At 48.8% G+C, this 15,736-nt stretch overlaps 1 protein-coding gene across 2 annotated transcripts in view; it reads right to left on the minus strand.

Moving 5' to 3' along the window:
• The window catches only part of MST1 (macrophage stimulating 1), a 95,232-nt gene that overhangs the window by 7,040 nt on the left and 72,456 nt on the right, over positions 1-15,736 (minus strand). For both annotated transcript variants that reach the window (XM_068252918.1, XM_068252916.1), the window contains exons 18-19: positions 12,285-12,391; positions 6,055-6,197 (exon numbers count right to left, since the gene is read on the minus strand). In XM_068252918.1, coding sequence (XP_068109019.1) covers positions 6,055-6,197; positions 12,285-12,391 — 250 coding nt within the window. The remainder of the gene's footprint in view (positions 1-6,054; positions 6,198-12,284; positions 12,392-15,736) is intronic.

Raw genomic sequence — 15,736 nt, forward strand, 5'->3', positions numbered from 1 at the left:
TCTGTGTATAGGGAAGGTTAATGATTCTTTTGGTTCCATTCCTTGATATAACTTATCATGCATAGATATTTCCTCCGATTTTTTGGATTCAATGTTTAAGGTTTTGTTAATCGCCATTATCAGCTGCTCTGTCTCATCAGCTGGAAATCTAAATCTAGAGATTTTCTTAACCTCAGACTGGCTGTCCCAACTTTTAGCAGAGGAGTCTGACTCATCATCATTATCTTCCTCCTCCCCCTCCATGTCTTCCTCTTCAGAGGAAGATACCATATTTCTCTTTGTACTTTTACTTTTGTGTTTTACAGGCTGAGATTCTGTATTAGGTGTTTCTGCGGCCGGTATATCTGTACTTGTACCCGGGTTTACTGACTCTGCTGCTGGTGGAATAGTAGAAGCAAACACCTCCTTTAGAGATTTAATAGTGTCTGCCATTTCCTTCTTTACGGCTGTCATTAACTCTTCCTTCAACCCCCCTGATTGCTCCTGTATAAGTTTCATTAAACAAGGTTGACAAAACTGCTTATTGTAGTTATGGGCCATTTTTGCATCACAGAGCGGGCACCGCCTCCTTGGCTTTGTTGGCTCAGTAGGCTCCGGGCCCTAAAATAACAACACAAAAACACAATGTCATTCCTCTGATTTTGATTTAAAGGAATATCACCCGGTGAAAAATGAAGAGTGACAGTAACCCTGACCGAGGAGAGCAGGAATGAAGAGCCATATATACATATAAATGCATCCGCTACATATATATATCTCTAGAACTCTACTCCCCCATAGTATCAAACAATTGCCCAAGCTATAATATTCATATATATAGCCCTCTGGTCCAAAGTGGAATAAAAAACCTCCATATATGTATGTCCGCAAAAATTTAAGTATAACAGACCTCAGATCAGACGTTAAAACAGGCTATTAAATGCACACTATAAGTCTCTGATCTTATCCCAGACCTCCGTACAGACGCGGCCTATAGATACAGGTTACTATAACAAACCTCAGATCAGACGCTAAGCAGGCTATTAAATGCAAACTGTAAGTCTCTAATCTTATATCAGACCTCCATACAGACGCGGCCTAGGCGTACAGCTCATACCGTAAAGGTCACCAAGCCTCCGCCAAGCTTACCTTTCCTGGTTCCTGCTTAGCGTCCATCCCGCTCCGTTCCGAACACAAACTGGCAAACCATGCGGGCTTCCGGCGTCTCTTCACCCACGCGACCGGAAGTGACGTCACGTAAGGGCGGAAGTACGTCATACGTACTCCGCAACTGAGGGCAATCAGCTGCCTTCCCTCCGGAGGCCCGCATGATCCTCGCGTCACTTCCGGCGCGCCACTAGCCTCCGCCAAAGGGGAATCATGGACGCCGCGCGTGTCCTCCGGATCCGCCGCAACTCGGGCAGCCAGGACAGCCATGGGGAAGGTAACTCCACTCTTTCTTCCCCCTCCGGACCGCAAAACCTCTCCAGGCAGGTCCACCCATAGCCGCCAACCAAGTCCCAAACTCTCCTGGTCTGACGGACCGGCGAGCGACCAGAGCACTCCTTGTTCCTGGAACAGGAAACGTCAACTGGGGATCAAGGGGTTGGACAAAGTTTTATAGAGTGCTCTATCTGGACGTTTCCTGTTCCTGGGAGGAGTCTGTCGTTCTCGTGGTGGACCTGTCCTGGAGGTTAAAGGAAAAATTGCTCCTCCTCCTTTCTAAGTCGTACACTACTGCCGATGCGGTGGCCTAGCAGCGACCTTACTTGATCGTGCTACTGTGGCTGGGAGCATTCTGCACCTGTACCTAACATTCTACTGGAGTGTGATCAAGGCGCCAGTTTATATGCAGTAGTAAAAATAAAAAACAAGTGTCAGCGCCAAGGCAGAAGGCGACCGCAGCCGAGAAGGACAATGTCCAAAAGTCCACACAAGCAATGAATATATAAAGTCAGCGCAGGTCTATAGTAATACAGCTTTCATCATTTTTTGGTATACAGGATCTTCGAACAAAAGGGTAAAGAAGCAAGGCTTACCAGATTCCAACAACCCACATTATAAGGTTGTAAACGAGTTTGATAGGTGGTCCGCAGAACTTTCAAATGGTGTCGTTTCACCAGCGATGTTGCACACCACAGATTCCTCCGGAATATAGTAGATATCCTGAGGTCGCAGAGACTCGCCAAAGAGGAGTCCAGTAGGATAGTGACATGAAAGAGATGTACGGCACATCTAAGTGTAAACCGTCTTTATTACATAACAAGTAAAACAATTAAAAACAAGGATAAAGGAAAACTCACATACGGGGCCTGTGCACTGGGAACCCCGAAAAAGTAGCGCGCATAAAATGGTCAATAGAAGACCTCAAATAAAATGGTGCCGCCTGGCGGCACCATTTTATTTGAGGTCTTCTATTGACCATTTTATGCGCGCTACTTTTTCGGGGTTCCCAGTGCACAGGCCCCGTATGTGAGTTTTCCTTTATCCTTGTTTTTAATTGTTTTACTTGTTATGTAATAAAGACGGTTTACACTTAGATGTGCCGTACATCTCTTTCATGTCACTATCCTACTGGACTCCCCTTTGGTGAGTCTCTGCGATCTCAGGATATCTACTATATTCCGGAGGAATCTGTAGTGTGCAACATCGCTGGTGAAACGACACCATTTGAAAGTTCTGCAGACCATCTATCAAACTCGTTTACAACCTTATAATGTGGGTTGTTGGAATCTGGTAAGCCTTGCTTCTTTACCCTTTTGTTCGAAGATCCTGTATACCAAAAAATGATGAAAGCTGTATTACTATAGACCTGCGCTGACTTTATATATTTATATGCAGTAGTGCACGTCTTAGATAAACTCTAATCACACAGTTTACAGGGTCACATAGTGGATCAAGCATGAGGACCAGGAGGACAATAAGGGAATTAGAAGACTGTATGAAATGAAGATAAATAAAACACCATTCCAACAGATCTAGAAGAGGGGCAAGATGATGACAACATCACATAATGCAAAGAGGTAGGGCGTAACTAGAAATCCCTGGGCCCTCTGCGAAACTTTGGATGCCCCCCCCCCACCCCCCTCGTCTCTTTCTGCACAGGTAAACTGAGAAACAATGTTATTCAATTATATGTCTGCGCTCTTAAAAACGGTATTCTGGAAATGTCCACAGATACATCAATATGGATAATCCACTCTGTTCTGTAGTTTTCCTATCCTTCCTCAGGTGAGACGTTTTTCATAAAAAGAAAACACAAGAAACAAATAATATGTAAATAGTGTAGTATTTCTTTGGTAACTGCTGTACCTCTACCTCGCTGCAGTGTTAACTTGTACAGTGAAGCACACCCCCAGTAAAGCACACTACTGATATACAATGCGCTCACCAGATATGTGGGCTGTCAATTCACAAACAGCAGTAAAGGCATATAACAATCCTCCCACAGCAATGGGTTCCTCAGATCGCAGTTTCTCCTTCTTGCTGCAAACCTACACGGCAATATTCCTCAGGTACATAAAGAGGAGGAATAATAAACAGATAGTATTGTACTGTATTGCAGGTGGAAAAGCCTTAAGGCCCATACACACAGGGGATTTTTTCAAACGACAGGTCGTTTGAACGTCCCGTCGTTCAGCCGTCCGCCCGCCAAATGGCGGATCGCTCAAAATCAGTCTCATCACCCGGACGACGGACTGTACACACGCCCGATTTGGCGTGCGGACGACTGAACGGGACGTTCAAACGACCCGTCATTTGGAAAAATCTGACGTGTGTATGGGCCTTTAGTGTCTCTCAATCATTATGTGACCTCCACCAAATAGCAAACATATGCTCTCACCACCAGAGCCAAATTCTGCTTAGATATAAACAGCTTCAGCGCTTTGACACCGTGTCAATGGCTTTTCTTAACTTCACAGCAATGCATAAGCCAATCCCTTTAAAGATTAAGAACACGCTACCATAGCGCAATAAAGTTTTTAATATAACAAATAAGATAGAACATTCCACTCACATTTCCATGAATGTTAAAAGCATTGAAAGTAAAACTCGTGTGTCCTGGATTCCTTGTGCATGCAAGCTCCGTCTGCCGCCCCGAAGCTCCGCGGAGCTTGCATGCACGAGGAATCCAGGACGCTGGACTTGCTATTTGGTGGAGGTCACATTATGAGTGAGACAGTACTATGCTATGATCTGTTTATTATTCCTCCTCTTTATGTACCTGAGGAATATTGCCGTGTAGGTTTGCAGCAAGGAGAAACTGCGATCTGAGGAACCCATTGCTGTTGGAGGATTGTTGACACTGCGGTGAGGTGGAGGTACAGCAGTTACCAAAGAAATGCTACACTATATACGCATTTGTTTCTTGTGTTTTCTTTTTATGAAAAACGTCTCATCTGAGGATAGGAAAACTACAGAACAGAGTGGATTATCCATATTGATGTATCTGTGGACATTTCCAGAATACTGTATAAGAGCGCAGACATCTATTTGAACTTATATTTTAAGGTGATGTTTGGGTGTTGCGAACCGGTATCATAAACTGGAACAGTGAAATTAGTACTTTAGTGGAATAGCAGAGGAGCGCAACACCCCCCTTTTTTATACAATGTTATTCAATTGGCTAGTGCACACTTGAATGTGTTTTCCACAGGCAGATAAAAGCTGACAGCAGTGAAGCACTGCAGGAATTTTCTCTATCAATTACATTGTCTTCTGTGATAAAAAAAAAACGCATACAGAAAACCGACAGACGAAAGTGCTTCCAGCCTCAGATTATTACACTCACTCTGTCCTCTGATGGCGCAGAGCTGGCTCTGCAGACCTCTCCAGCATCACTACAGTACAGAGCACTTGGGGAGGGGTAAAGAAGTTGGGGGATGGGCACTGTACACAAGACCCTGCTGCGCACTGAGTAGGGACGGTCTACAAATCATGGTCTACAAAACTTTGTAGGATTCCTTATCAGTTGCTGAGCAGATGGAGTCATTAGAACACTTGTGCAGGGAGCAGAAAGTTTTTTTCTCTCCGCGCCCTTAGTTGTCAGTCTCTCAGGACAGGGAAAAGAAACTTCTCCCCCACGGGGCCTCCTGCAGCTTCTACCATATGTATGTATTACATTTGGTCATTTAAAGGGACCCTCGAGCAGCGGTTAAAAAAAGAAAAAGGGAAATCTGGACTTACCTGGGGCTTTTTCTAGCCTCCCGTAGCCCGCGAGGTCCCTCAGTGTCTTCTTGGTCCCCTCCGTGGTCCCACTGGCGGCTCCATAATTCTGGTCGACTTTGGACGACTTCCAGGCACCCAGTGCGTCACTGCGCCCATCGCTGTAAGGGCCCTACGCTTGCGCGGTTCAGTCTTGAGTACCGCGCATGACCCTTACAGCCGCGTGCCTGGACAGCGAATGCACTGCTCTAACCAAAGTCACGCACCTACCAGAGCTGCCAGAGGGACCACAGAGGGGAACCAGAGGACGTCGAGGGACCTCACGGGCTACAGAGGCCCGGAGGAAGCCAGAGGTAAGTCCAGATTTGCTTTTTTTTTTTTTTTTTTTTTTACCTCTGTTCATGTCCCTTTAAATAGCATTGCTTGTGTGCAGCAATTTAAGAGGATAGGTTCTCAGTGACCTTTGCTTTGTGTTCCCAGAAGCAGCAGGAACCTAACGGAACGAGAAAGCGATGCTGCACGTTATCTGCGTGTTGCATTGCACACAGCGAATCTTACTACCGTATCAATGTAAACTATGCTTTACTGTCCCTGTTAATATGCACATTTTGCGGTAATACACTGTAGCATGCAGTGCATTACATTGCCGCATGCACACGACGTACCTGCCCCACTGTGAATATCGCATAGGTGGTGCATTGCAGTGCAGCACACAGTGGTGCATTGGGGCCATTAAACTGCACCTCAATGCACCACTGTGGCTGCCTGTACAAAACCAAAAAGATACTGGTAGCCTCCAGCTGTGGCTCTGCATGCTTTGGGGGCAATACTATAGCTGCTGCCCTCTCCAGGGACATATAAGAGAGGAGGGACGAGACTTGCCATGTCTTCCATGCACTCAGCACTGACCTCACATGCTCCCACTTGCAAAGGGAGGGGACTGGTGCAGATCTCGTAGTCCTTCACCTGCAACTTGGTATTCACCTTGTTGCATTCCTCATTGCTCATGACATTGAAGTGCAATACCTTTAAGACATTGTCGTAGCCGGTACCTGGGGAAGAACAAATTATACTGATGAATGGCAAGACTACATGGAAGCCAACACAGCTCAATATGCACTCAACTCTGTGATTTGTCACTTTGCTGGTCATTAGTGATAAACTGTACATGGAAATCAAACGAATATTAAATGAAAAGTTACAACATTAAAACTGCAGACAGGTGAAGTGAATAGCATAAAAAAAAATATATATATGATATCGCCTTACAATGGCACCTGACAAAGGAAAGATATATTAACCTGCTGGGCGGTCTGGACGAGCTCAGCTCGTCCAGTACCGCCGGAGCCTGCCGCTCAGGCCCTGCTGGGCCGATTTGGCTGAAATAAAAAGCAGCACACGCAGCCGGCACTTTGCCAGCCGCGTGTGCTGCCTGATCGCCGCTGCAGTGCGGCGATCCGCCGCATGCAGTGGCGAAAGAGGGTCCCCCCAGCTGCCTGAGCCCAGCGTAGCCGGAACAAAAAGTTACAGCCAGCGCTAAGGGCTGGATCGGAGGCGGCTGACGTCAGGACGTCGGCTGACGTCCATGACGTCACTCCGCTCGTCGCCATGGCGACAGGGTAAGCGAAACACGGAAGGCCGCTCATTGCGGCCTTCCGTGTTATTTCTTGCCGCCGGAGGCGATCAGAAGATCGCCTCCGGAGCGCCCTCTAGTGGGCTTTCATGCAGCCAACTTTCAGTTGGCTGCATGAAATAGTTTTTTTTTTATTAAAAAAAAACCCTCCCGCAGCCTCCCTGGCGATCTTAATAGAACGCCAGGCAGGTTAAAGAGACTCTAACAACATTTTCAGCTTATTTCTTCTATCCTATACGTTCCTACACCTGTTCTAATGTGTTCTGGCTTGCTGCAGCCTTTTCTAGTTGCACTGTCTCTGTAATAAATCTAATCATCTTTCCTTTTGTCAAGCCTTGTCGAGGCAGAGAGGAATGCACTGCTCTGCTGTGATAGGGAGAAGTTATACACACCTCCCACGCCCCCTGCAGGCTCTGTGTGTGTGCTGTGTGTATGAGTCAGACAAGGTCTCTGCTCACAGCCAGCCTCTGCAGGCTCAGGAGCTGTGACCTTGTGAACAGCTGTGAGTGCAGAAAGATCAGTTCAGAGCTCAGACAAGCAGCTAAGGCAACAAGTGGTGTAACATTCCAGCAATCACATCACGTTTGAGAGGAGCCTCTGCAAACAGGCACCTGCTCTGATGATGTATTTCCAGTTTGGCGGCCATCTTCATTGTTTACAAAAACAATTAATAAAACAGTGATTTTATCACCAAGAAAGCAGCGGGGAGCAGTGAAAATGTCACAGAGGGGGCTAGGAGAAAACAACAAACAGGCTTGTATGTTTATGTAAGATTTTCACAGTACAGATTCTCTTTAAGCAGCACGGAAGCAGTCAGATCTTGAAGGCGCTGTGTTTAACCACTTGAGGACCCCCCTAGTGACCAGGACATTTTTTATTAATATGGCCACTGCAGCTTTAAGGCTTAGCTGCAGGGCCGGACAACTCAGCACACGTGATTCCACTCCCCTTTTACCCCCACCAGCAGAGCTCTCTGTTGGTGGGGTCTGATCGCCCCCCAGTTTTTTGTTTTTTTAAATATTTTATTATTTTTTATTAAAATGTTGGGCCAATCAAAGTGCGCTCCTTGCACTTTGATTGGCCCAATAGGCTGCCTGTCCAGTGACAGTGCGGGGATCACGTGCATTAAAGCCACTGGACCCACCGGGGCTCAGGTCAGGTTCAGTGGAGCGGATGTTACTTACATATGTTAACCGGGAGACTTTAACCTCCTTGCGGGTTATCCCGAACTCAGTTCGGGGTAACCTGCGCAGGAGGATTTCTCAGGCCCCGCTGGGCCGATTTGCATAATTTTTTTTTTGTTACAAGCAGCTAGCACTTTGCTAGCTGCTTGTAACATCCGATCGCCGCCGCTCGCCGTCAATCCGCCGCTATCCGCAACGTCGTGCCGCCCCCCCCCCCTCCAGACCCCTTGCGCAGCCTGGCCAATCAGGGCCAGGCAGCGCTGAGGGGTGGCCCGGGATTCCCTATGACGTCCGACGTCATCCCGCCCCGTCGCCATGGCGACCGGGAAAGCCCAGCAGGAAATCCCGTTCTGAACGGGATTTCCTGCTTACTCCGATCTCCGAAAAAAAAAAAAAAAAGTGTTGCGCTGCCTCCTTGTCGGGGGAATTAGACCGGCAAGGAGGTTAAGCTAACCACATTAACTGGAAGTAAGAACTAACCACATGAAAAATGCATTACCCCAAATGAAAAAAAAAAAAAAGAATCATATTCACATTTAAAACAAAGTTTATTGTATGATATCAAAACTGGTATCAATAGAATAAAAACAAGTGTGGTCCGCTGCGCTGGCTGTGCTATGCCCAATGGGGGCTATGTGAGTGCAGCGGCCCACACAGCTTTCTTCCTGACCTCTCCTCCCCTTGGTAAGCTACTCATTCAGTATCCAGCCCAATTTCTTCATGTCTCACGAGCTTTCTATTGTTTAGTGGTGCACCCTCTACCTCACTTTGCACTGCTTGCCTTGGTTTGCACACTTGGTTTATTAATATTTCCATTGTACACAGGGCCGAATTTACTTTTTGTACTCCTAGGCCAAGTATGTTGTGGCTCTGCTCAGTGGCGTAGCTACAAACCTCTGGGCCCCGATGCGGAATCTGGATGTGGCCCCGCCCCCCGGCAACAATAGCCCCCCCGGCAACAACAGCCCCCCCCCCCTCCCCCGGCAACACCCGACGCACACACATATCCGAATCCCTATAGCCAGCTATAGGTCCCCCCAGTATAGGTAGCCAGGCATAGGTAAGCCAGTATAGTTGCCCCCGGTATAGGTTAGCCAGGTAGGTGCCTCCAGCATAGGTAGCCAGTATAGTTGCCCCCAGTATAGGTTAGATAGGCAGGCGCCGCCGGTATAAGTTAGATAAGTTAGACAGGTGCCCCCAGTACAGGTTAATAGGTAGCCAGAATAGTTGCCCCCAGCATAGGTTAGATAGGTAGGTGCCCCCAGTATAGGTTAGTTAGGTAGGTGCCTCCAATATAGGTAGCCAGTATAGTTGCCACCTGTATAGCCTAGCTAGGTGCCCCCAATACAGGTTAGATAAGTAAGTGCCCCCAGTATAGGTTAGATAGGTAGGTGCCCCCCAGTATAGGTTAGATTAGGTAGCTGTCCCCCAGTATAGGTTAGATGAGGTAGGTGCCCCTCAGTATAGGTTAGATAGGTAGGTGCCCCCCAGTATAGGTTAGATTAGGTAGGTGCCCCCCAGTATAGGTTAGATTAGGTAGGTGCCCCCCAGTATAGGTTAGATTAGGTAGCTGCCCCCAGTATAGGGTAGATTAGGTAGCTGCCCCCCAGGATAGATTAGGTAGTTGCCCCCCAGGATAGATTAGGTAATTGCCCCCCAGGATATATTAGGTAGCTGCCCCCCCCCCCAGGATAGATTAGGTAGGTAGCTGCCCCCCAGGATAGGGTAGAGTAGGTAGCTGCCCCCCAGGATAGGGTAGAGTAGGTAGCTGCCCCCCCAGGATAGGGTAGAGTAGGTAGCTGCCCCCCCAGGATAGATTAGGTAGGTAGCTGCCCCCCCAGGAAAGATTAGGTAGGTAGCTGCCCCCCCAGGAAAGATTAGGTAGGTAGCTGCCCCCCCAGGATAGATTAGGTAGGTAGCTGCCCCCCCCCCCCCCAGGATAGATTAGGTAGGTAGCTGCCCCCCCCCCCCCCCCAGGATAGATTAGGTAGGTAGCTGGCCCCCCAGGATAGATTAGGTAGGTAGCTGCCCCCCCAGGAAAGATTAGATAGGTAGCTGCCCCCCCAGGATAGATTAGGTAGGTAGCTGCCCCCCAGGATAGATTAGGTAGGTAGCTGCCTCCCAGGATAGATTAGGTAGCTGCCCCCCCAGGATAGATTAGGTAGCTGCCCCCCAGGATAGATTAGGTAGGTAGCTGCCTCCCAGGATAGATTAGGTAGCTGCCCCCCCAGGATAGATTAGGTAGGTAGCTGCCCCCCAGGATAGATTAGGTAGGTAGCTGCCCCCCCCAGGATAGATTAGGTAGGTAGCTGCCCCCCAGGATAGATTAGGTAGGTAGCTGCCCCCCAGAATAGATTAGGTAGCTTCCCCCGCTTTGCCCCCACATAATGGAGGGGGGAGCCGCAGCCGCGGGGAGGGCAGCCCGACCTCTCCCTCCCTTCCTCCCCCGCCCCCCCCCCCCCCCCCTCAGATGCAGAGTGACGCGCACGGAAGGGCTGTAGGCAGAACTCACCTCCGTCCCTGGTTCCAATCGCCGCTGGTCTCCTCCCGCTCTGCATAGATGCTGTTACACACTGCTTCCTGTTTAGCCGGAAGCAGTGTGTAACAGCATCTATGCAGAGCGGGAGGAGACCAGCGGCGAGTGGAACGCAGGGAGGTGAGTTCTGCCTACAGCGCTTCCGTGCGCGTCGCTCTGCATCTGAGGGGGGGGGGGGCCCGGGGAGAGGAAGGGAGGGAGAGGTCGGGCTGCCCTCCCCGCGGCTGCCCCCTACCAGCGCGCACGGGCCGCACGGCCCTCCACATGGAGATGGGCCCCCCGGGCCCCTCCCCTGCCTCTTTAGGAGCCGGGCCCGGTCGCCATGGCGACCGTTGTGACCCCGGTCCCTGGCTCTGCTTTCATATGCAGCAGCACCCCTCTCATTTCATGTGCAGCCCCCTCTCCAATGTGTTTCTTCCATGCACTTGCAACCCCTCATTAAGGCCCCGTTCACACTGCATGCGTTTCCAGACGCGTTTTGGAAATGTGTGCAGGAGGCCGACATGCACGTCATCAGACAGTGCTTAGAGTGCACTGTCTAATGTTCACACTGCATGCGTTCCGGACCTGTGCGGTCCGGGAACGCATGCTGAACGCATTTTTTTGCAAAACCGCACGGCTGTCCCATTCACTTTTCAGTGATAGGATCAGCCACGCAGCGCGTACAAACGCGGATGCCGTGCGTTTGTATGCGTTGTGTTCCGCACGCATGGCCGTCTGCGTTTGCAATGTGAATGGGGCTTAAAAGCTGGTTCACATTAGGTTTAGGAACGTATCCGTGGCTCTATTTTTAAAACCTGATGAAAATCGGAGCCACGGATAGCAATGTTAAAAATAGCTGCCGTCTTTACCCAAACGAAAAACACATCCAGCTGCATTTGCGGGGACCAGTTTTCAAAACCTGAACGGAAGGTCTGGATCTGCTGCATTTTCACACAATGCATATGGATCCTGATGCACGGAGGGGTAGTGGCAGGCAATAGAAAGACAGATCCTCCTCTACACAAGCAGATTTGGACACAAAAACTGGTCAGTTTCTGTGTCACAGCCTGTGGGGGGAGGGGGGGGGCGCCATGCTGGAGGGGTATAGCAGCCAGGACGGGGGTGGCAGTGGTCATCCCCCCCACCCAGATCCCCTGTCCGCGCTACCCCTCCAGCTATTTGTGGAAATTGTTAAAATATAATGTCCACAGCAAGCAGGGAAGATTACCTTCTTTCTACTTCCGCCACTCGCCACGTCACTTCCTGCAATGACGCCCTCCGAAGTATAGAGGGCGGATTCGTTTAAAAAGGATCCGATCTGTCACGGACCTACTGTGGACCTAGCTTTACAGCACCCTTGGGCACCAGTTTCCCATTTTCATGTGTTTCTCCCCATTTTCAGCCTCCTCTTTCATATGCAACAACCAAGCTTTCATTTTCAGGTGCCCCTTGGGCTACAGCCGCCCAAGGCTCGGGCCTTACTGGTCTTTCCAGAAATCTGGCCCTGATTGCACATTTGCATTTTTTATGTTCATCACATATCCTTTCACAGTATTCATATCCTCATTGATTACATTATGCAACTGCTCTTCTTACGTTTCTTACATGGGGGTAGTCCCCCCCCCCCCCCCTTTACGGATTTTCCTATTATGGAAGGTAATAGTGACTAGCATTAAGTTTGCTCCTTGCTTTTGTTGTTGCTAATTGGAAACAAGAAAGGCGCTAACTACCTATAAATGTAGATGGCACCCAGGCGTAGCCTCTCATTATACCTAAGATTTAATGCAGAAAACGCTTCACTTACCTAGTGTATCCCCGAAGCCTGCAATCTCACATCTAGTGTCTGGAGGAACGATGTACCTCTCTGGCGGCAGACAGATCAGCGCCGCCCGGGAGTTCAGTGTGACCGGCCTACAGAGGGAAAAAAAGAGCAGAAATTCAGGAGAGATCTTACCTACTGAGTCTTCTCCTTTCCTGGTGCATCCGTATCACCATTCTCATGGGGGTAGCTCCGCCTACGAGTTAGGTGATATGGAGGCAACAGGAAAATCAATTAAATGTATGATTTTATTTTAATTATTATTAGTTTTTATAGTACTGATATTGTTTTGCAGCACTTCAAAACAGTGGTGTAGCCAAGGAGCTGTGGGCCCCGATGCAAGGTTTACATTGAAACCCCCCCCCACCCCAAGCACTCTATACATAACAATTGATATGGTGCACCAAAACCTGCCAATGGCAACTACAGTGTCAGAGGTGCAAGGAGGGGATGGGAAACAGTTTGTTAATGATTACCATTATTCAAAGTATCTATAAAAGTGATTATTATGAGCACAGGACCAATAGAGAGCTAATTCTGCAGTTGAGGGAGGGCCCCTCTCACCCAAGGGCCCCGATGCGGTCGCAACCTCTGCACACCCTATTGCTACGCCCCTGCTTCAAAATAAATTGAATCAGGCACGGATTAACATCACAGGAGCCTATAGGCACAGATGCCCTGGAACCCTACACTTAACCACTTAAGGACCACGGTAGTTTGTATGATCGGTGCTGCATGGGCTCTACAGCCCGCAGCACCAATCAGGAATGTGGCCGGGCGATCAGACTTCCCCCCCTTTTTTCCCCACTAGGAGGATGTCCTGCTGGGGGGGGGGGGGGGTCTGATCGCCGCCGGCCATTAGTGAGTAGCGGGGGGGAGGGGGGGGGCTCCTCAAAGCCCCCCTCCGCAGCGTTTTCCGCCCTCCCTCCGTTTACCTCCCTCCCTTCCTTTCCCTAGGTGGCGCAGGACGGATAACCGTCCTGCGCATTGTGGGATAGGCTTCAGCCTATCATATGCCGGCGATCCCCGGCCAATCAGAGGCCGGGGATCGCCGATCTGCCTTACGGCGCAGCTGCGCAGCAGCGCCGTATGATGTAAACAGCGGGGATTTTTTCCCCGCGTGTTTACATTACGCGTGCGAGCCGCGATCGGCGGCTCGCACACTGTTCACGGAGGCACCCTCCGTGAACAGGCATGGAAAGGCCGCTCATGTTTCCATGCTATACCACTAATGACCAGTCGCTGCCTATCGGCGTTAGCTGGTCGTTAAGTGGTGAACCTAAACTGAGAAGGATATGGATTTTTCCTTTTAAAGTAATGCTGCGTTACCTGGCAGCAAAAAAAAATCTCACGTCGCATCTAAGCACGGCAACTGTCACAATCAGGTGTTACTACATGGGAGGGCTGCCTGTCCACCGCTAGCAAGCACCCCGCCGGTGGACGGGAGTGTCGAACAGGCGGGAAAATTAATTGCCTTCAGTTGCTCATGGAAAAGGGGCCTAAGAGGTGTTCACAATCTAATTTATACTATAGTCCAGCCTTTAACCTTTTTACCCTGGAGGAACCCTGCAAATAACTTTTGGATCTCAAGGAAGCCCTGCAAATAATTTTTTGATCCCACAGAACCCCTGCATCTATGTTTCAGGAGCCATGGGCCCATATGCAATTCACTTTTTCTCCTTAGTTTTCTCCTCCTGTACATTTGGCCCCACCTATGACCACACCCACTTTCCGCAGCATAGACCACGCCCATTTTTTTGCCACATACGGGGTGCCCTGCATCTTTCAGGAACCTAGAAATGCCCCTAGTTACAGCGGATACAAATCTTGCAATAAATCTGTATTGTGTCTACTTCCTGCTTTCATGGAAGCAGACATATTGTTAAAGAGGAACTCCAGTGAAAATAATGTAATAAAAAAGTGCTTCATTTTTACAATAATTATGTATAAATGATTTAGTCAGTGTTTGCTCATTGTAAAATCTTTCCTCTCCCTGATTTACATTCTGACATTTACCACATGGTGACATTTTTACTGCTGGCAGGTGATGTCAGTGCTTGCTTTTTTTCCTGGCAGATGGACCCAGCTGTAAACAGCTGTTATTTCCCACAATGCAATGAGGTTCACAGACTGGAAACTCTCAGGACCATGGTCCTGACATCACACTGTGGGAGGGGTTTCACCACAATATCACCCATACAGAGTCCCCTGATGATCTGTTTGTGAAAATAAATAGATTTCTAATGGGAAAGGGGATATCAGCTACTGATTGGGATGAAGTTCAATCCTTGGTCACGGTTTATCTTTAACATCCTGTGTTTACCAATTAGCTTCTCTGCCATGGCAGTCAGCTGACACAGCTGAGTGATCAAATTACAACCTGTGTTTAGACACAGATGAGGGGGAATTAGACAGCCTAAACTCTCTATATACATACAGGGTGCATTTCTCTAGGTTTCCTTCTGTTCTGTGCAAGAGTTCAGGTCCACTTTAATGCGGAATGTAAGCAAAAAGGGGAAAAGGTAAATCAATACATTGCAGAGTGAGACGTTAAAAAATAGAAGATATCTGCCATGTAATTTGTTCATATTGTTTGAGCCACAATCAGCCTGTAGGTAATCATCTTTACTACTGGAAGTCATGATAAAAAAAACAGCAGCACCAACTGCCATTATCTAGAACAGTGATGGCTAACCTTGGCACTCCAGCTGTGACAAAACTACAAATCACATCATGCTTCTGCCTCCCAGAGTTATGCTTAAAGCTGTAAGAGTATTGCAATGCCTCATGGGACTTGTAGTTCCACCACAGCTGGAGTGCCAAGGTTAGCCATCACTGATCTATAATCACACCCCCTAACAATGCGATAGGATAAAAGGTTGTTTTTATTTATAGATATACATATGCACACAGCAGGGGTGTCAAACTAAAATACAAAGTGGGCTGTAATTGAACACTGAGACCAAGCCGCGGGCCAACCTCATTGTCTAGTGGCCACCTCCCTCCCTTATAAAGTTCCCTGGTGTCTAGTGGCCCCCCATTACCTATACAGTTCCCTGGAGTCTAATGCCTCTTCCCTCCCCCTATACCGTTGGCGGCTGTCTAGTGACCACCCTCCCTTGCCTATGAAGCTCCCTGGTGTCTAGTGCTTTCCCCCTCCCTCCCCCATATGGTTTCCCTGGTGACTGGTGTTCTAGGGCTTTACCTCCAATACAGCATCCTTGGTGGTCTAGAGCAGGCCAGACATAATGCAAAGTAGAGAAACCACTCGAGGGCCAAATCTATTAGGTTTGAGAGCCAGATTTGGCACGCGGGCCGGAGTTTGACACGTATGGCACAGAGGGAGATACTGGTTGCTTGGCAGTTATGAAAAGCTGTTATTTCCCACAATGCAACAAGGTTCACAGACAGGAAACTGTCACGGTCATGACATCACA

Source organism: Hyperolius riggenbachi, chromosome 9 (assembly GCF_040937935.1).
Source record: "Hyperolius riggenbachi isolate aHypRig1 chromosome 9, aHypRig1.pri, whole genome shotgun sequence".
NCBI classification, from domain to species: domain Eukaryota; kingdom Metazoa; phylum Chordata; class Amphibia; order Anura; family Hyperoliidae; genus Hyperolius; species Hyperolius riggenbachi.